This window comes from Ictidomys tridecemlineatus, chromosome 1 (assembly GCF_052094955.1).
Source record: "Ictidomys tridecemlineatus isolate mIctTri1 chromosome 1, mIctTri1.hap1, whole genome shotgun sequence".
Classification (NCBI taxonomy): Eukaryota; Metazoa; Chordata; class Mammalia; order Rodentia; family Sciuridae; genus Ictidomys; species Ictidomys tridecemlineatus.
In genome coordinates, this window is record NC_135477.1 from 183884717 (window position 1) to 183897842 (window position 13126).

Consider the following 13126-nt stretch of genomic DNA (forward strand, 5'->3'; position numbering starts at 1 on the left):
CCCCCTAGTTATGAGAGTTTGTGATGGGGAGATTAGGAACTTTATATGTGAAAAAGAACTGGCGGTTTCAGTGGGCTGTAAGCCATAGCCAAACAGCAGCAGAGCTACAAATAGCTCAAGTTCAATCTTAGCCTTTGTAATGGGACACTAAAATAGAACTCAGGTCCTCACATTGCACTGAAGTCATTGAGGAAGAGAAATATTTACAGAGAAACTGCCTCTTCTTCCCATCCCCTGAAAGCACTCTTCCATGGTACTTAGAAAGGTGAGAGTTGGGGCTACCTTTGAGACAATTGTTCATTCCTTGTTTCCATGATGTGAGAAATTGAAGGGAGGTGGAGAGAAAAAGAGGATTGATCTCTTGAGAGCATTTGACTCTGGAAGAAGTTTAGAGTTGTTTTGAACAGTATCAAACCCAAAGAACTAAGAATGTTCTTGGGTTTCAAAATGAGTTAAATTTTTTTTTATTGTCTAAGAGTAACCAAGAATTATGGGACCTATTTGTAGTTGTACAGAGGAACTAGAATTTTAAAGATATCTTTTTCTGTCGACCTCTCTAAATTTTCAATCATTGAAGTAAGGAATGAATAATTATCTCAAAAGCAGCCACCAGCTCCCACCTTTTTGAGTCCTGCAGAAGAGCACTAACTTCTTGGGGTTGGGGAAGGAGAGGTGGTTTCTCAGTAAATGTTTCTCTTCCTTCAGTGACCTCAGTGCACTGTGAGGACCTGAATTCCAGTGAACCCAAGGCCTCAGGCATTCTAGGCAAGCACCTGCCACTGAGCTACATCCTCAGTCCTTTTTTATATTTTAAGGCAGGATTTTCCTGTCACACAGTCTGCCCTTGAACTTCCAATCCTCCTGCCTCAGTCTCCTGCCTCAGCCTGGGATTACAGGCATGCACCATGGTGCCTGGAAGACTCCTGCTTTACATATAAACATAGGTTTTACCCTTATTAGTGAGTAAAGTATCTGGAACAAGGTAGCTGATCTTCCTTCCTACCTTATGCTACTCAACAAGTATATAGAATCATCAAGACCACAAATGAATAGGAACATGGACAGGAAATACTGGGTTCTTCCTAAGGGTGGTTCGTGTTTGAACTCCATGACACTTGGTATATTTAGCCTTTGCAGAAGAAGGCTAGGGTAGCCAACAATCATCATATACAAAAAAACAAACAACCTTCCCCCACACACACATACACAAACAAGTCCCTAAAATGATTTCAAAAAACAATGAGTGTGGTCAAAGCAAGAGAATAGGGCACAGTGGGGTAGAAACTGACAGAGGGAAGAGCTATCTGAGTGGTTAATCTTACAGCCAAGATATACATGGTGAAAAGAAAGCGCCCACCTGAAGAGCTAGGAGGAAGTGCCCCAAGAAAAAAGAAGCTCCCTCCAGCATGGTCAACCCACATCAGAAAGAGTGAGCAAGTGGAAGTGGCCAGGTCAGAGAGCATAATGTTCAGGAATTCAGAGGAAGATTCCTGAGAAGTAGCCAGGGGTCATATCTCCTAGGACCTAAGGCCACAGTAAGGACTTTGGATCACACTAGAGATAACTAGAGGTTTTAAGGAAGAGATTTGCCTTCACTTCATCTGCATTGTGAGAGTAATGTCAAAGTAGAAGGTAGATTCATGGGAAGGGTGTGGGCATAGACCCTGAGAGTTATGATGGTGGTCTGGTACGTTAAGAACTAGTCACAGAAAGAACCTCCAAGCCTTAATGACTGGAATCCAGGAAGATCACCTTGCACCAAACCCTTTGGATGTAATTATTTGAGAACAGTGAGATGGGAGATCACTTGTTGCACTATAAATGCACCTGCAAGCTTCCTTGTGAGAGAAACAGAGGGAGATTTGATGTAGAAGAGAAAAGCAATATGATCACAGATACAGAGATTGAAGTGACATTGCCAAAAGCCAGGGAATGCTGGCCATGACCAGCAGCTGGAAGAGACAAGGAATGAATTCTCTCCTAGAGCCCTTTCAGGCAGGTGGTCCTGGGACAACCCCCCCCCCACACACACACACCTTATTGGTTTATGGTCAGATGTCCCAGAAGATACACTCAAGCCTGATTCCCAGGTTTTAGTTTTGAGCAATTACATAGATGATGGCACCATTTACTGAGAACTGATAAGGGAGAGGGGAATGGGCTGTTTTAAGCATTATCTTTCATAGTCAGAGAAAATATAAGCTAGCATATGTTCAGGCTATCTTTGCACCAAGCACTGTCCTCAATTCTTTACCTGAATGAACTGAATTAACCATGGAAAACCAAGCAGGCAGTTAAAAAGACTTTCAAGTCTGGGTTTGAAAGAAGGTTGGGCTGGAATATCAATCTGGATGCCATCAGTGAATTTAAAGCTAGGGGACCTAATGAGATCACTCCCTGCCCCCACCCCCCCCCAAAAAAAAACATGTGGAGAAGAGATACTTGGTCCCACAGAAGATGGAAGAGAAGGGTCCAACAAGGGGAAGGAGGAGGCCAATGAGTGTTGCCGAAACTCAGTCCTTCTCCCCAGTGCCAATCCAATAATGAAGGCATGGTTTGGAGAAAAAAGAAAAAAAGTTTTATTACTTTGCTAGCAAAGGAGAAGCACAGGGGACTCCAATCCCAAAGGCTGTGATTCTGCCCATCAGCAGGAACCAGGGGGTTTTTATAGAGGTAATTCAAAGGCTGCATTCCACATTTTCTCTCTTGGAATTGTAATTCACTTGTTAATTTGGGAGATAGTTATTTCTGAGATCTTCTGGTTCTATCCCCAAAGTCTGTATTACTTCCTTCCTATGGTGGGTGTGTGCTCAAGGACAGACAAATCTTCCTAAAGTGGGGAAGAAGGGCTGGGGATGTAGGTCAGTAGCAGAGTGCTTGCCCAGCATGTGGGATGCACGGTGGTGCAGACCTGTAATCCCAGCGTCTGGGAGGCTGAGGCAGGAGTTTTGTGAGTTCAAAACCAGCCTCAGCAAAGGTGAGGCATCAAGCAACTCAGTGAGACTCTGTCTCTAAATAAAATACAAAATAGGGCTGGGGATGTAGCTGAGTGGTTGAGTGCCCCTGAGTTCAATTCCCGGTACCAATCAATTAATTAATCAATCAATAAAATGGATTAGAAAGATTTCCTCTAAGATTAGGGAGGAGCAGGGAGAGGAAGAGAAAGAAATATATTCATTTTAAAAATAAGTTGCAGTGGCAGAGCAGCAAGGGTTATATTCAAGTATAAAGTGGACCACTGCTACAGGAGGAGGAAGGAAACCCGGGATCAGGTGAAATCACAAGAGCTTGGGAAAGCGTGAAGGCATCCATTGGGAAGAGGAGGAGAGAGATGTACCCATGATAGTCGCTTCGGTCTAGGGCTGAGAGGCAGGCCAAACTGACCACTGCATTTAGCTACATGGCCATCAAACAATCTTGAGAGGAGCCATTGCAGGGCTTGGAGAGAACAGCTCCAGCGGAGCCATTTGAGGAGAATGAAGAGAGAATGAGCCTGCAGATCATCTAGGCAACTCTTCGGAAGAATTCTGAAGCTACCAGAGGTTAGAGGCTGTGCCTGACGGGGCCTCGTGGTCCAGAGGAGGCGCTAGTCTTCTGCAGCACGTGTTTTCTCGCTGGTGGCAACTGAGAAGGGAGCTCGAGAGTGCTAAGAAGGCAAAGAGGCTAGAGAGGTCACGTGTCTATCCTGATCGGAGGGCCAGGGTCTGTGCACAGGAGGGCTTGATCCTGGCCACCCCTCGTTCCCCAAAGCCTCTGGCGGTCCCAAGCAGCCACTCGCCACTCAGGCAGCTCACCACAGTGCGCTGCTCGCGTAGGATCACCGCTGCCGGCAGGGGGCGCGCGGACGCCCAGTGCGCAGGCGCATCGCGGCCTCCCTCCCTCACCCCCGCCCCTCCTGGGACCGGCCGCAGTTCCGGGCGAAGCCGACGCGGAGGGGACGGTTTCTTAAAAGAGAAACGGCGGGGCGCGCGCGAGGTGGGCCCCGGTGTTCCCGCCTCGCTCCCGGCCTGCGCGCGAGGCCAGGGCGCAGGCGCAGTCGTGAGGGTGGGTGGGGGCGCACAGGTAAGACCCATGCGGGAGGGCAGCGGCGGGGCCCTGGCCGCCTGGAGCTGCCAGCGGGGTTGGCCAGCCCCTCGCTCCGTGAGCGTCGAGTGCGGCGGCCCGAGGAGGGGTGGGGGCACCGTGCGGCCCACCCCCGACCTGGCCGAGAAGAGCGCCCAGTTGCACGCCAGAACACCATCTCTGCCCCCCGGAAAGCAGCAAGGCCGGTGAAGTGCCCGCGCCCCCGCCTCAGCTGAAGTCTCCCCTTCAAGTCTCCCGCCCCTTTCCGCAGCTGGCGTTTGACACCTGAGTGGGCTGGAGGGCGCGGGCTATTGTCCTGACTTTCATCCTGGCCCTGACCTGCACCCAGCGACGCCCCCCACAGCGCCCCGCTCGCACACCCTCTTGTGCAGGGCGGTTCGGCTCCAGTGGCGGCTGCTGCTGTTGAAATAGTTGAGTTCTGCCCGAGGCCCCGATGAGGACAGATGAGCCAGAGGGCGGTGGAGCAGGGGGCTCTGCCCCCAGGACCCGCCGGCAAGGAGCATCCCCTTCCCCTCCAGGCCCGGGTCCCATGGCTTCCCCAGCAGTGGACGCGTCCTGCCTGCGGCGGGAGAAGCGGAGGCAGCTGGACGCGCGCCGCAGCAAGTGCCGCATCCGCCTGGGCGGCCACATGGAGCAATGGTGCCTCCTCAAAGAGCGGCTGGGCTTCTCCCTGCACTCGCAGCTCGCCAAGTTCCTGCTGGACCGGTCAGGGACGAGGGGGCTGCGGGTGGGGGTGTCGGGTGGGGGTGTCGGGAGGGGTCGGGGCGGGCCTCAGGCAGCAAGCCTCTTGTCCCCTCTGGGGTCAGGTGCAGCAGCTGCTCCTTTCCACCTTCAGGTTTCTCACTTTAGCAGTATGATCTGAGTGATTTGTGGCCTCCCAGGGTCCTTCCAACCTCCGTGGCCCCAGCGAAGAGGGGTCATTTAGGCCTCGCCCCTTAAGTGTGTGGCCCAGGGCCGAGGGTGATGGTCACCCAGGCTCTGATCTGACCTGCAGCTTCTCCCTCGGCAGGTACACTTCTGGCTGTGTCCTCTGTGCAGGTAGGTAGAGGATGGCAGAGGAGGAGCCAGAAGGGACAGGAGCAAAGGGATTGGTGGGACCCAGAAGACAATGGTACCCAGAGACAATTGGCTGGAAGCCCTGAATAAAGTGGGAAGGGGGATGGAGTTGGGGAGTTAGTCTTTTGGGCACCTCTGGGATGGGGAGCAATGTCTCAGGGCCTCAGGGTCAGCGCTCTGAAGGATGAAAATCTGCACTGGGGCTTCTGGGGAGCGCATTGTCTAAATGTGGTTTTCTGGGTGAGAGGAGGGGCCTTCTAGCCCAACCTGACTGCTCCCCCAACCCCCTCCAGGTCCAGAGCCTTTGCCCCCCAAGGGTCTGCAGTATCTGGTACTCTTGTCCCATGTCCACAGTCGGGAATGCAGCTTAGTGCCTGGTCTTCGGGGACCTGGGGGCCAAGATGGGGGACTGGTGTGGGAGTGCTCAGCCGGCCACACCTTCTCCTGGGAACCTTCCTTGAGCCCTACACCTCCAGAGGTGCCCAAGCAGACCTCTGTTCCACGGACTAGCCCAAGGAGCTGGAGCCCCGAATCCAGGAGTAGGCAGGAGCCTGCAGGTAGGCCAGGGGAAAGAGGCTGTGGAATGGGTGACATCCTAGGTGCCATCCCCAGTACCATAGAAAAAAAAAAAAAGAGTTGTGGAAAATATGAAGGAAAAAGGCTTTCAGGTCTCTGAGACAATCTTGTTTCTTTTCTTCTTTCCTTCCTTTTTTTTTTTCTTTTAGTAGTGGGATTGAATCCAGGGGTCCTCTGGGATAGGATGGGCCTCCACAGATGGTGGCTAAGCTACATTCCCAGAACTGGCCTTGAACTTGCAACCCTCCTGCCTCACCCTTCCCAGCAGTTGGTACTACTGGTGGGCACTGCCACATTTGGCTCAGAACCTTGTTTCTAAAAACAATCCTTTTATGGCAACAAGGAAATAGTCCTCACATACATTGTTAGATATGGTGTGTTGTCATTAGTGGAAAATAAAAAAAAATAAGAGTAAAAAGGGCAGGCACAGTGGTGCACACCTGTAATCCCAGTGACTGGGGAGGCTGAGGCAGGAAGATGCCAAGTTCAAGGCCAACATTGGCAACTTAGTGAAATCTTATCTCAAAAGAAATTGAAGCTAAGGGCTGGGGATATAGTTCAGTGGTTGAGGGCCACTGGATTCAATCACCAGTACTGCAAATAAATAAATAAATAAATAAAGCTAAGGGCTGGGGATATAGTTCAGTGGTTGAGGGCCACTGGATTCAATCACCAGTACTGCAAATAAATAGATAGATAGATAGATAGATAGATAGATAGATAGATAGATAGATAAAACAAAATAAATCTATGTATGTAATTGTATAAAATGTCTCTGGAAGGACACATAGGAAACTGGCTGCCTTGGGGAGAGCCAGGTGACTAGGGGACAGTACTGGAAAGAAGGTTCTCACTGTGTGCTTCTTGCTTGCTTGCTTACTGTATTTATTTATTTATTTATTTTTGGTCTATGTGAATAGAACTTCTGAACCAAAATGCATCTTCCCACTCCAGTAGGCTCTTGGCCCTGCCCCCTTCCTAGAGGGCCTCCCCACATCTGTCCTCATTCTTTGAGCCTTGTGTTCCCTCCTTTGACCCTGCCTGTGTCAACAGGTTTGGAGTCTACGCATGAGAGGACTCAAGAAGCCAGGGTGCCCAGGTGAGGATGGGGAGGGAGGAAGAACAGGACAGGCCTGCATAGATGGTGGTGTGTGGGAACAGGACCTCAGGCTTGCTTTCCTTGGCCTGCAGGGGGGCGGGACCCCCACCAGAGGCCTTCCTGCCCTCAAGAGAGGAAGAGGAAGACAGTGAGGAGGATGAAGAGGAGATGCTCAGTGATGCCAGTCCATGGACCTACAGCTCCTCCCCAGATGAGCAAGTTGGGATGGAGGGAGGTGTGCTGGGTGGAGCACAAGAGGCACAAGGTGCAGATTCAAGGGGTGGGCTTGCTGCCGGGGAGGGCAGGTGAACCCAAGCAGAGGAACTGGAAGATGGGCTCCAGGGGAGACTGTGGGCTGAAGGCAGGTATGAATGGAGAGCCTGGGGAGGAACAGGGTTATTCCAAGTTTGAGATTTTCAGTTTAGGGTTAGGGTTGTCAGGGCTGGCTGAGTGCCCAGAAAGGTAATGCCCTTCTCTTCATCTCCCTTCAGCAGTGAGCCAGATGACACCAGACCACCCCTTTCCCCTGTCACCCCCACACCCAAGGAGGGAGAGACAGCACCACCCCCTGCAGCTCTTCCTGTTCCTGTTGCTACTCCACCCTCATCCACACACACTGAGGGTGCCAGAGACCCTCTGCCATCAGAGGCTGGGGTGCAGCTGGAACTCAGTGGGACCCCTCCAGTGGCCCAGCAGACAGAGCCACTGGCCAGGTAACATGACAGCCAACAGAGAGGGCAAGGGTACCCTGTGACTGGCCCTCCCTCAAGACTCTCCACTCCCTCTTTGCTGCCCTTAGCCCTACAAGCCAGGCCTCATCTGCCCTGACACTGGACTGGGATGAGGACACTGCACAGATTGGGCCCAAAAGAATTAGGTAGGACTTGGAGGAAAAGGTGCTCTGGACAGGGTCAAGAGGAGGGGAGTGGAGGAGAGCAGGCGGGAGTCATTCTGCTCCCCCTTTCCTTTCCTAGGAAAGCTGCCAAAAGAGAGCTGATGTCTTGTGATTTCCCTGGCTGTGGAAGGATCTTCTCCAACCGGCAGTATCTGAATGTGAGGGACCCCGTGTGTGCTGGGGCTGAAGAGGACTTCAGGGTGTGGTCAGGGGCATGCAAGCCCTTGGGTTTTATCCCCAGCACTGCAAAAAAGAAAGGGAGGGAGTGGAGGGAAAATAAAAGAAGTCTAGGTGTAGGGGGAATTGGAAGCCAGGAGGAAGAAGGTTGTTAACAGGCAGTTTCCTACATTAACCTTTAAATGAGATACATAACCAGTAGATGTGGAAAACCGAGCCACAGGGCACACAGCTCCGGCCCACTCCTGCTTGCTTTGTGGGTCCTCAGAGGACTACACAGTGCCTGTTCATCGTTCACTGGTAGGTGCTGGTGCAGTTCTAGGTGCTTGACATGTGAGGTCTTGATCCTCACAGACTTGCTGTGGAGTAGGTGGTGATATTACTGCCACTTTATAATTAGGGAAACCGAGGCTCCCTGAGAGGTTCAGCATTGCCAAGGCTTCTCTGCTAGAGTGAGGCGGTGCTGGGGCTGTCTCCCCACCCCTGCTGGCCTGCATGGGTAGACCAGAAGGACTGGGCAGTAGTCCTGTCCCCAGACTCTCTGCCCAGGAAGTTTGAGGAACAGTGGGGGGAGGATCAGGACCCACAGTTGGCCAGAGCCTATGGCAGAGTGGGTCCTGAGTGTGATGTGAGTGGGAGGGACCGGAGAATGTCTCTACAGGAGGCCACATGGGAGTCATGGGGGTGCCTGAGTGCCAGTAGCTGAGCTGAGCCCTGGCTGGGGCAGACACCTGAGCTGGCTGTGTGGGAGGATGAGGCTGCTCTAGAGGTTGAACTGTGGGTAAACAGAATGGTGGTGCAAAGGACAGCTAGGGTGGGAGTTAGCTTGGATGACAGGAAGTACTCCTCATGGGGGCATAGAGATCTGAGAGCCCATCTCCTGGGCAGGGGGTGTAGCCCTGTGGCAAATGCTTGCCTGGCATGTGTCAGGTCCTGGGTTTGGTCCCCAGCACTGCCAGAGGGAGGGTCAGAGAGGACCCCTTACCCCTAACAGTACTCTCCACTGGGAGGCTGTGGTGTGTGTGTTTCTAAGCAGGTTAGAAGGGAACCACATATTTGTGTGACATTAGTGTGCATCAGTGGCTGAGCTGTCAGGTGGTCGAGGGTGTGTTGTCCATTAGTACTGACATGGAAGAGGACAGCCACATTCACCTAGACCACTCTCCCCTCCAACAGTGAGTCCGTGGTGGGTGGGCAGGAGTATCACTCAGCAGTGCTTTGTACACGGCCACTGTGGGGCATCACGCTGAGGAGGTGACCAAGTGGGAGTCCATGTCAGGATAGGGTGGGGCACAGCAGAGTGGTCGGTGTGGGATGGATGTGGCGCTGCTCCTGGTGCAGGTGAGGACAGGTGGCATGACCAGGCCGTGACAGGGCTGTGGTGCGGGAGGTAGCAGAGGTGCCTGCCTGCCCCTCAGCTGGGTCCGTCTCCCTGAGGAAGGCAGTCATCCTCCTGGCCCTCCTCCCCTGCCACCCTTTCCTCCTCAGCACCACAAGAAGTACCAGCACATTCACCAGAAGTCCTTCTGCTGCCCGGAGCCCGCCTGTGGGAAGTCCTTCAACTTTAAGAAGCACCTGAAGGAGCACGTGAAGCTGCACAGTGGTGAGTGCTGGGGTCCACTTCGTCTGTCTCTGGCGCTCCCCACAGTGTCCCTTCTCTTCCCTCTGTGTCCTTTCCTGCCCCTTGTGTCCTTCCCCTTCCCCTGTGGTCTTCACTTCCCCCTGGGCCTCCATCTTCACCTGCCACACGCTTTCACCTTCTCCCGGTGTCCTTCACCTTCTCCCTCTGGGGCCTCCCCTCCCCCTGGGGACACCCTCTCCCTCTGTGAACCTGCTCTTCCCTCTGAGAGTGGCTCTAGGGTCGCCCTGCATCCCTGTGAATTTAGCCCTGGTCTGCTTGGACTGTGCCTGGGGCTGGGTATGGCAGTGCACAGCAGGAAGCCGTCTGCCCACAAGCACCCACTTAGTGATGAAGAATGACGAGAAGTGATGCTAGGGCAGCGACACTAGGGCAGCAAGGAGGCTTGCTGCGGTAGGAAGTGAAGCCTGAGCGAGCCCTGAGTGAAGAGAGCGTGGAGACCCCCCTTAGTCCTAGGACCGAGCATGCGGGAGGCCGTATAGTCTCACCTGTGGTGCTCTCGGGGAGGGAGGAGGCCAGGAGGTTGGGGAGGAAGCTCACAGGAGTGGTGGCCTTAGAGACCACCACAGGACAATGTGGCTCCTGCCTCCAGTGAGACGAGACCAAAGCCAGGTCACAGTGCTGTGTGGAAAGTAGGAGGACCACGGATGTGTAGAGCATGGTGCTTAGCTGCCAGGCAACTATGGAGATGGGCAGATGGTGATGGTGGCCTGGACCGGCCGTGGCAGTTGGTGAGCAGTGGCTGGAGGCTGGTGTGTGCGCGATGGCCAGAAGGCTGCTGGGGCAGGACAAAACAGCCTTGGGTGGGACAGGCAGCAGGAGTCAGGGGTGGCTCGGAGGACACCAGAAGAGCAACAGGCAGAAGGTGGAGTAGTTTCCCCCACTTTAAGGGAGAAGTGTCCTGTGAAGGAAAGTACAGCCCAGGAGATGTGAAGTCATAGCAGACACATCAGGCCAATCTCTGTTGAGTGTTGGGAGCCCCAGAGGAGGGTCCCCACAGAGAGGTGGGAGAGGGGCCCTGAGCATGGTGCACCTGGCACCCTGTCTTATGGGTGGAGGAGAGTCCCACAGAGTAGTGGGGAGAATGGGCCTGAGCGTGGCACACCTGTCCTGGGCCTGCCAGGTGGGCACAGGGGAAAGCAAAGGTAGGATCTGAGGGGTGGGGGACAGCGAGTGCTCCAGGGAGGAGGGTTGCCAGCTGTGGCCATAGGAAGCTTTCCTTGACCGCAGGAAAGTGTTCTGGCAGGAGGGGTTGAGCTGGGCGTAAGCCCGTGGGTGGAGGCAGCTGTGGGAGCAGTGCAGTCATCTGGAGAGCTTGGGGTTTGCTGCAAACATGGGGAAAGGATCTAGACCTATGGGCCTGTGGGCTCAGGGCAGAGGTGGGAGTAAGCCCACAGAGCAGGCCTTGCTGACACCTGCCAGTGGGCCCTTGAGTAAGATGGGCCTTGAGGGCTGTGGCCAAGGGTTGGTATGCAGGTCAGCTGATGGCCCGGTGGGCAGAGGGTGAGGTCCACTCTGCTGGTTTCTTCCTTCTTGGTGGCTTGGAAAACAGGAGCAGTGCTGAGCAAGGGTGGAGAGCCCAGGTGTTGGAGGCGAGTGGATGGGCAGAGTGTCCTCTGGATTCTAGAGAGTGGACAGGCCTGGGGACTGCAGATGGGTGGTGAGCCCCTAAAGCTGCAGCTGTAGATGAAGAGGCCATAGGAAGGACAATGCCATGTACAGGCCTAGAGCAGGTCCAGTTTGTCTGTCCTGTGTTGGGTGGGAGTGAGAAGTGGGCAGATTGGTGGTATCAGTGAAAGACACCTAAGATGGCCATGAAAACGGAGCTGAGGGGAGGGGGACAGTGATAAGGTGGTGGGGCCAATGGACCAGAGGCCTGGATGTCAAGAGATTATCATAGCAGCACACGGTAGGAGGCCCTGGCTGGAGCCAGGATGCTTGAAGTTGTGAGTTCTGAGGCTGCACAGTGCTGGAGTGTGACCTGAGGAAGACAGGTGGTAAGGTCAGTGACCCTGGAGAGAGGGCTGGAGTCAGAGCTGTGTGGATGGACGGGAGTGACAAGGGAGGAGTCTGCAGGTCTGTAGAGGATAGAGGGAAGACATCTGTGGGTACCAGGAGAAGCAGGCCCTGAGGCGTGGTGGTATGGGAGAACCACAGCAGTCCCTGTGAGCTGCTGGAGATGCAGTAACCATGGGCAACAGGCAGGTGTGGCTGGAACTAGCAGGGAGCAGACTCTGGAAGGAGAGGACAGTCATTGCCAGCAGTCTAGGTGTTCCGCAGGTCCCTGAGCAGGGCTGGAGCTGTGGTCTGCAGGCCTGCATGGGGAGATGATTCCAGATGCCAGGAAGTATCCCTGGGGCTTGAACTGTAGTCCTACTTCCTGCCCCTGACTCCAGGTATACTGTGGCTAGTGCCTGGTGTTCCTGTCCACAGGGACACAACTCTCCATTCCTCTGGCAAAGACCCAGCTCCAGGGCCCATGATGAGGTCGCTGCAACTCCACAGGGAGATCAGGGTTTGGGTGGAGAGGGGTGTGACAGTGATGGGGCTTTCCAGCTGGATGTTCCATTCTGTGCCCCTCCCCACTCAGTTGTCCCACCTCTCCATGTAAAGGAAATCCAGACAGGCTCCATGATTTGGGCACCTCCTTAGAACAAAACCAGGACTGACCCCTAGGACTGCTGCATTCTGTGGGGGATAATGGGCAGGGTGGGCCATGGAGGGGCCGTGGGCCTGGGGACAGACACTGGAGTGTGCCTCATGTGCCCACAGACACCCGGGACTATATCTGTGAATTCTGCGCCCGGTCTTTCCGCACCAGCAGCAACCTCGTCATTCACAGACGCATCCACACTGGAGAGAAGCCCCTGCAGTGAGTGCCTGAGTGCTGAGGGTCCCAGGCGGGGCCCAGCAGGAAGCCCTGGGGGAGTCAAGGCAGACCTAAGTCAAGGCTTACCCCTTCCCTCCTCTGTCCCTGGCTGCAGGTGTGAGATCTGTGGGTTCACCTGTCGCCAGAAGGCCTCCCTGAACTGGCACCGGCGCAAGCATGCAGAGACAGCAGCAGCTTGGCGCTTTCCCTGTGAGTTCTGCGGCAAGCGCTTTGAGAGGCCAGACAGTGTGGCTGCTCACTGTAGCAAAAGTCACCCAGCTCTGCGCCCAGCCCCACAGGAACCACCAGGCCCACTGGAGCCCTGTTGCCATGGCTCTGCTCCTGAACCTCTGGGATCCACTGAAAGCTCTGGTGCTCCCTCAGCAGTGACCTTTCCCCCTCAGCTGGCTTCAGAGAGCCAGTCCCCAGGGACTGCACAGGACTAAAAGCCCAGAGGATAACTGCAGATATCTGGTCCCAGAAACTAGGCCACAGAGAGTGCAGGTGGAGGCGCGGGCCCTAAAGAGCCAGGCTACTTTAGTCTTCCTGAAGGAAAGAATAAACAAGTATTTTACATGAGCATTTTGAGCAGAGCACATTTTAGTACCTGAGACATAGGAATGCTGGATTTCTTTGAGAGCTGGATGTGAGAGTGTGCCAGCATGCACGACAGGTACAGGTCCGTCTCTCTCTGCAGGCTCTCACCTGCCCCCACCCTGATTTCCAGATTCA

The 13126-nt window shown here is 54.2% G+C and overlaps 1 protein-coding gene across 4 annotated transcripts; it reads left to right on the forward strand.

Moving 5' to 3' along the window:
• Positions 1-3863: 3863 nt before the first annotated feature.
• On the forward strand, positions 3864-12973 carry Znf692 (zinc finger protein 692). Of its 4 annotated transcripts, none has more exons than XM_021732319.3 (12): positions 3864-3975; positions 4602-4788; positions 5093-5121; positions 5433-5696; positions 6769-6814; positions 6907-7029; positions 7306-7527; positions 7614-7691; positions 7789-7867; positions 9375-9489; positions 12298-12397; positions 12510-12973. In XM_021732319.3, exons 2-12 carry the CDS (start codon positions 4613-4615, stop codon positions 12838-12840), a joined length of 1563 nt encoding a protein of 520 aa, XP_021587994.2. In that variant the 5' UTR covers positions 3864-3975; positions 4602-4612; the 3' UTR covers positions 12841-12973. The 4 variants fall into 4 exon arrangements, with proteins under 4 accessions (XP_021587994.2, XP_077908892.1, XP_021587995.2 ...); XM_021732320.3 differs by having other exon boundaries at positions 3886-4493; XM_078052755.1 differs by having other exon boundaries at positions 3894-3975; positions 4334-4788.
• The last annotated feature ends 153 nt before the right edge of the window (positions 12974-13126 follow it).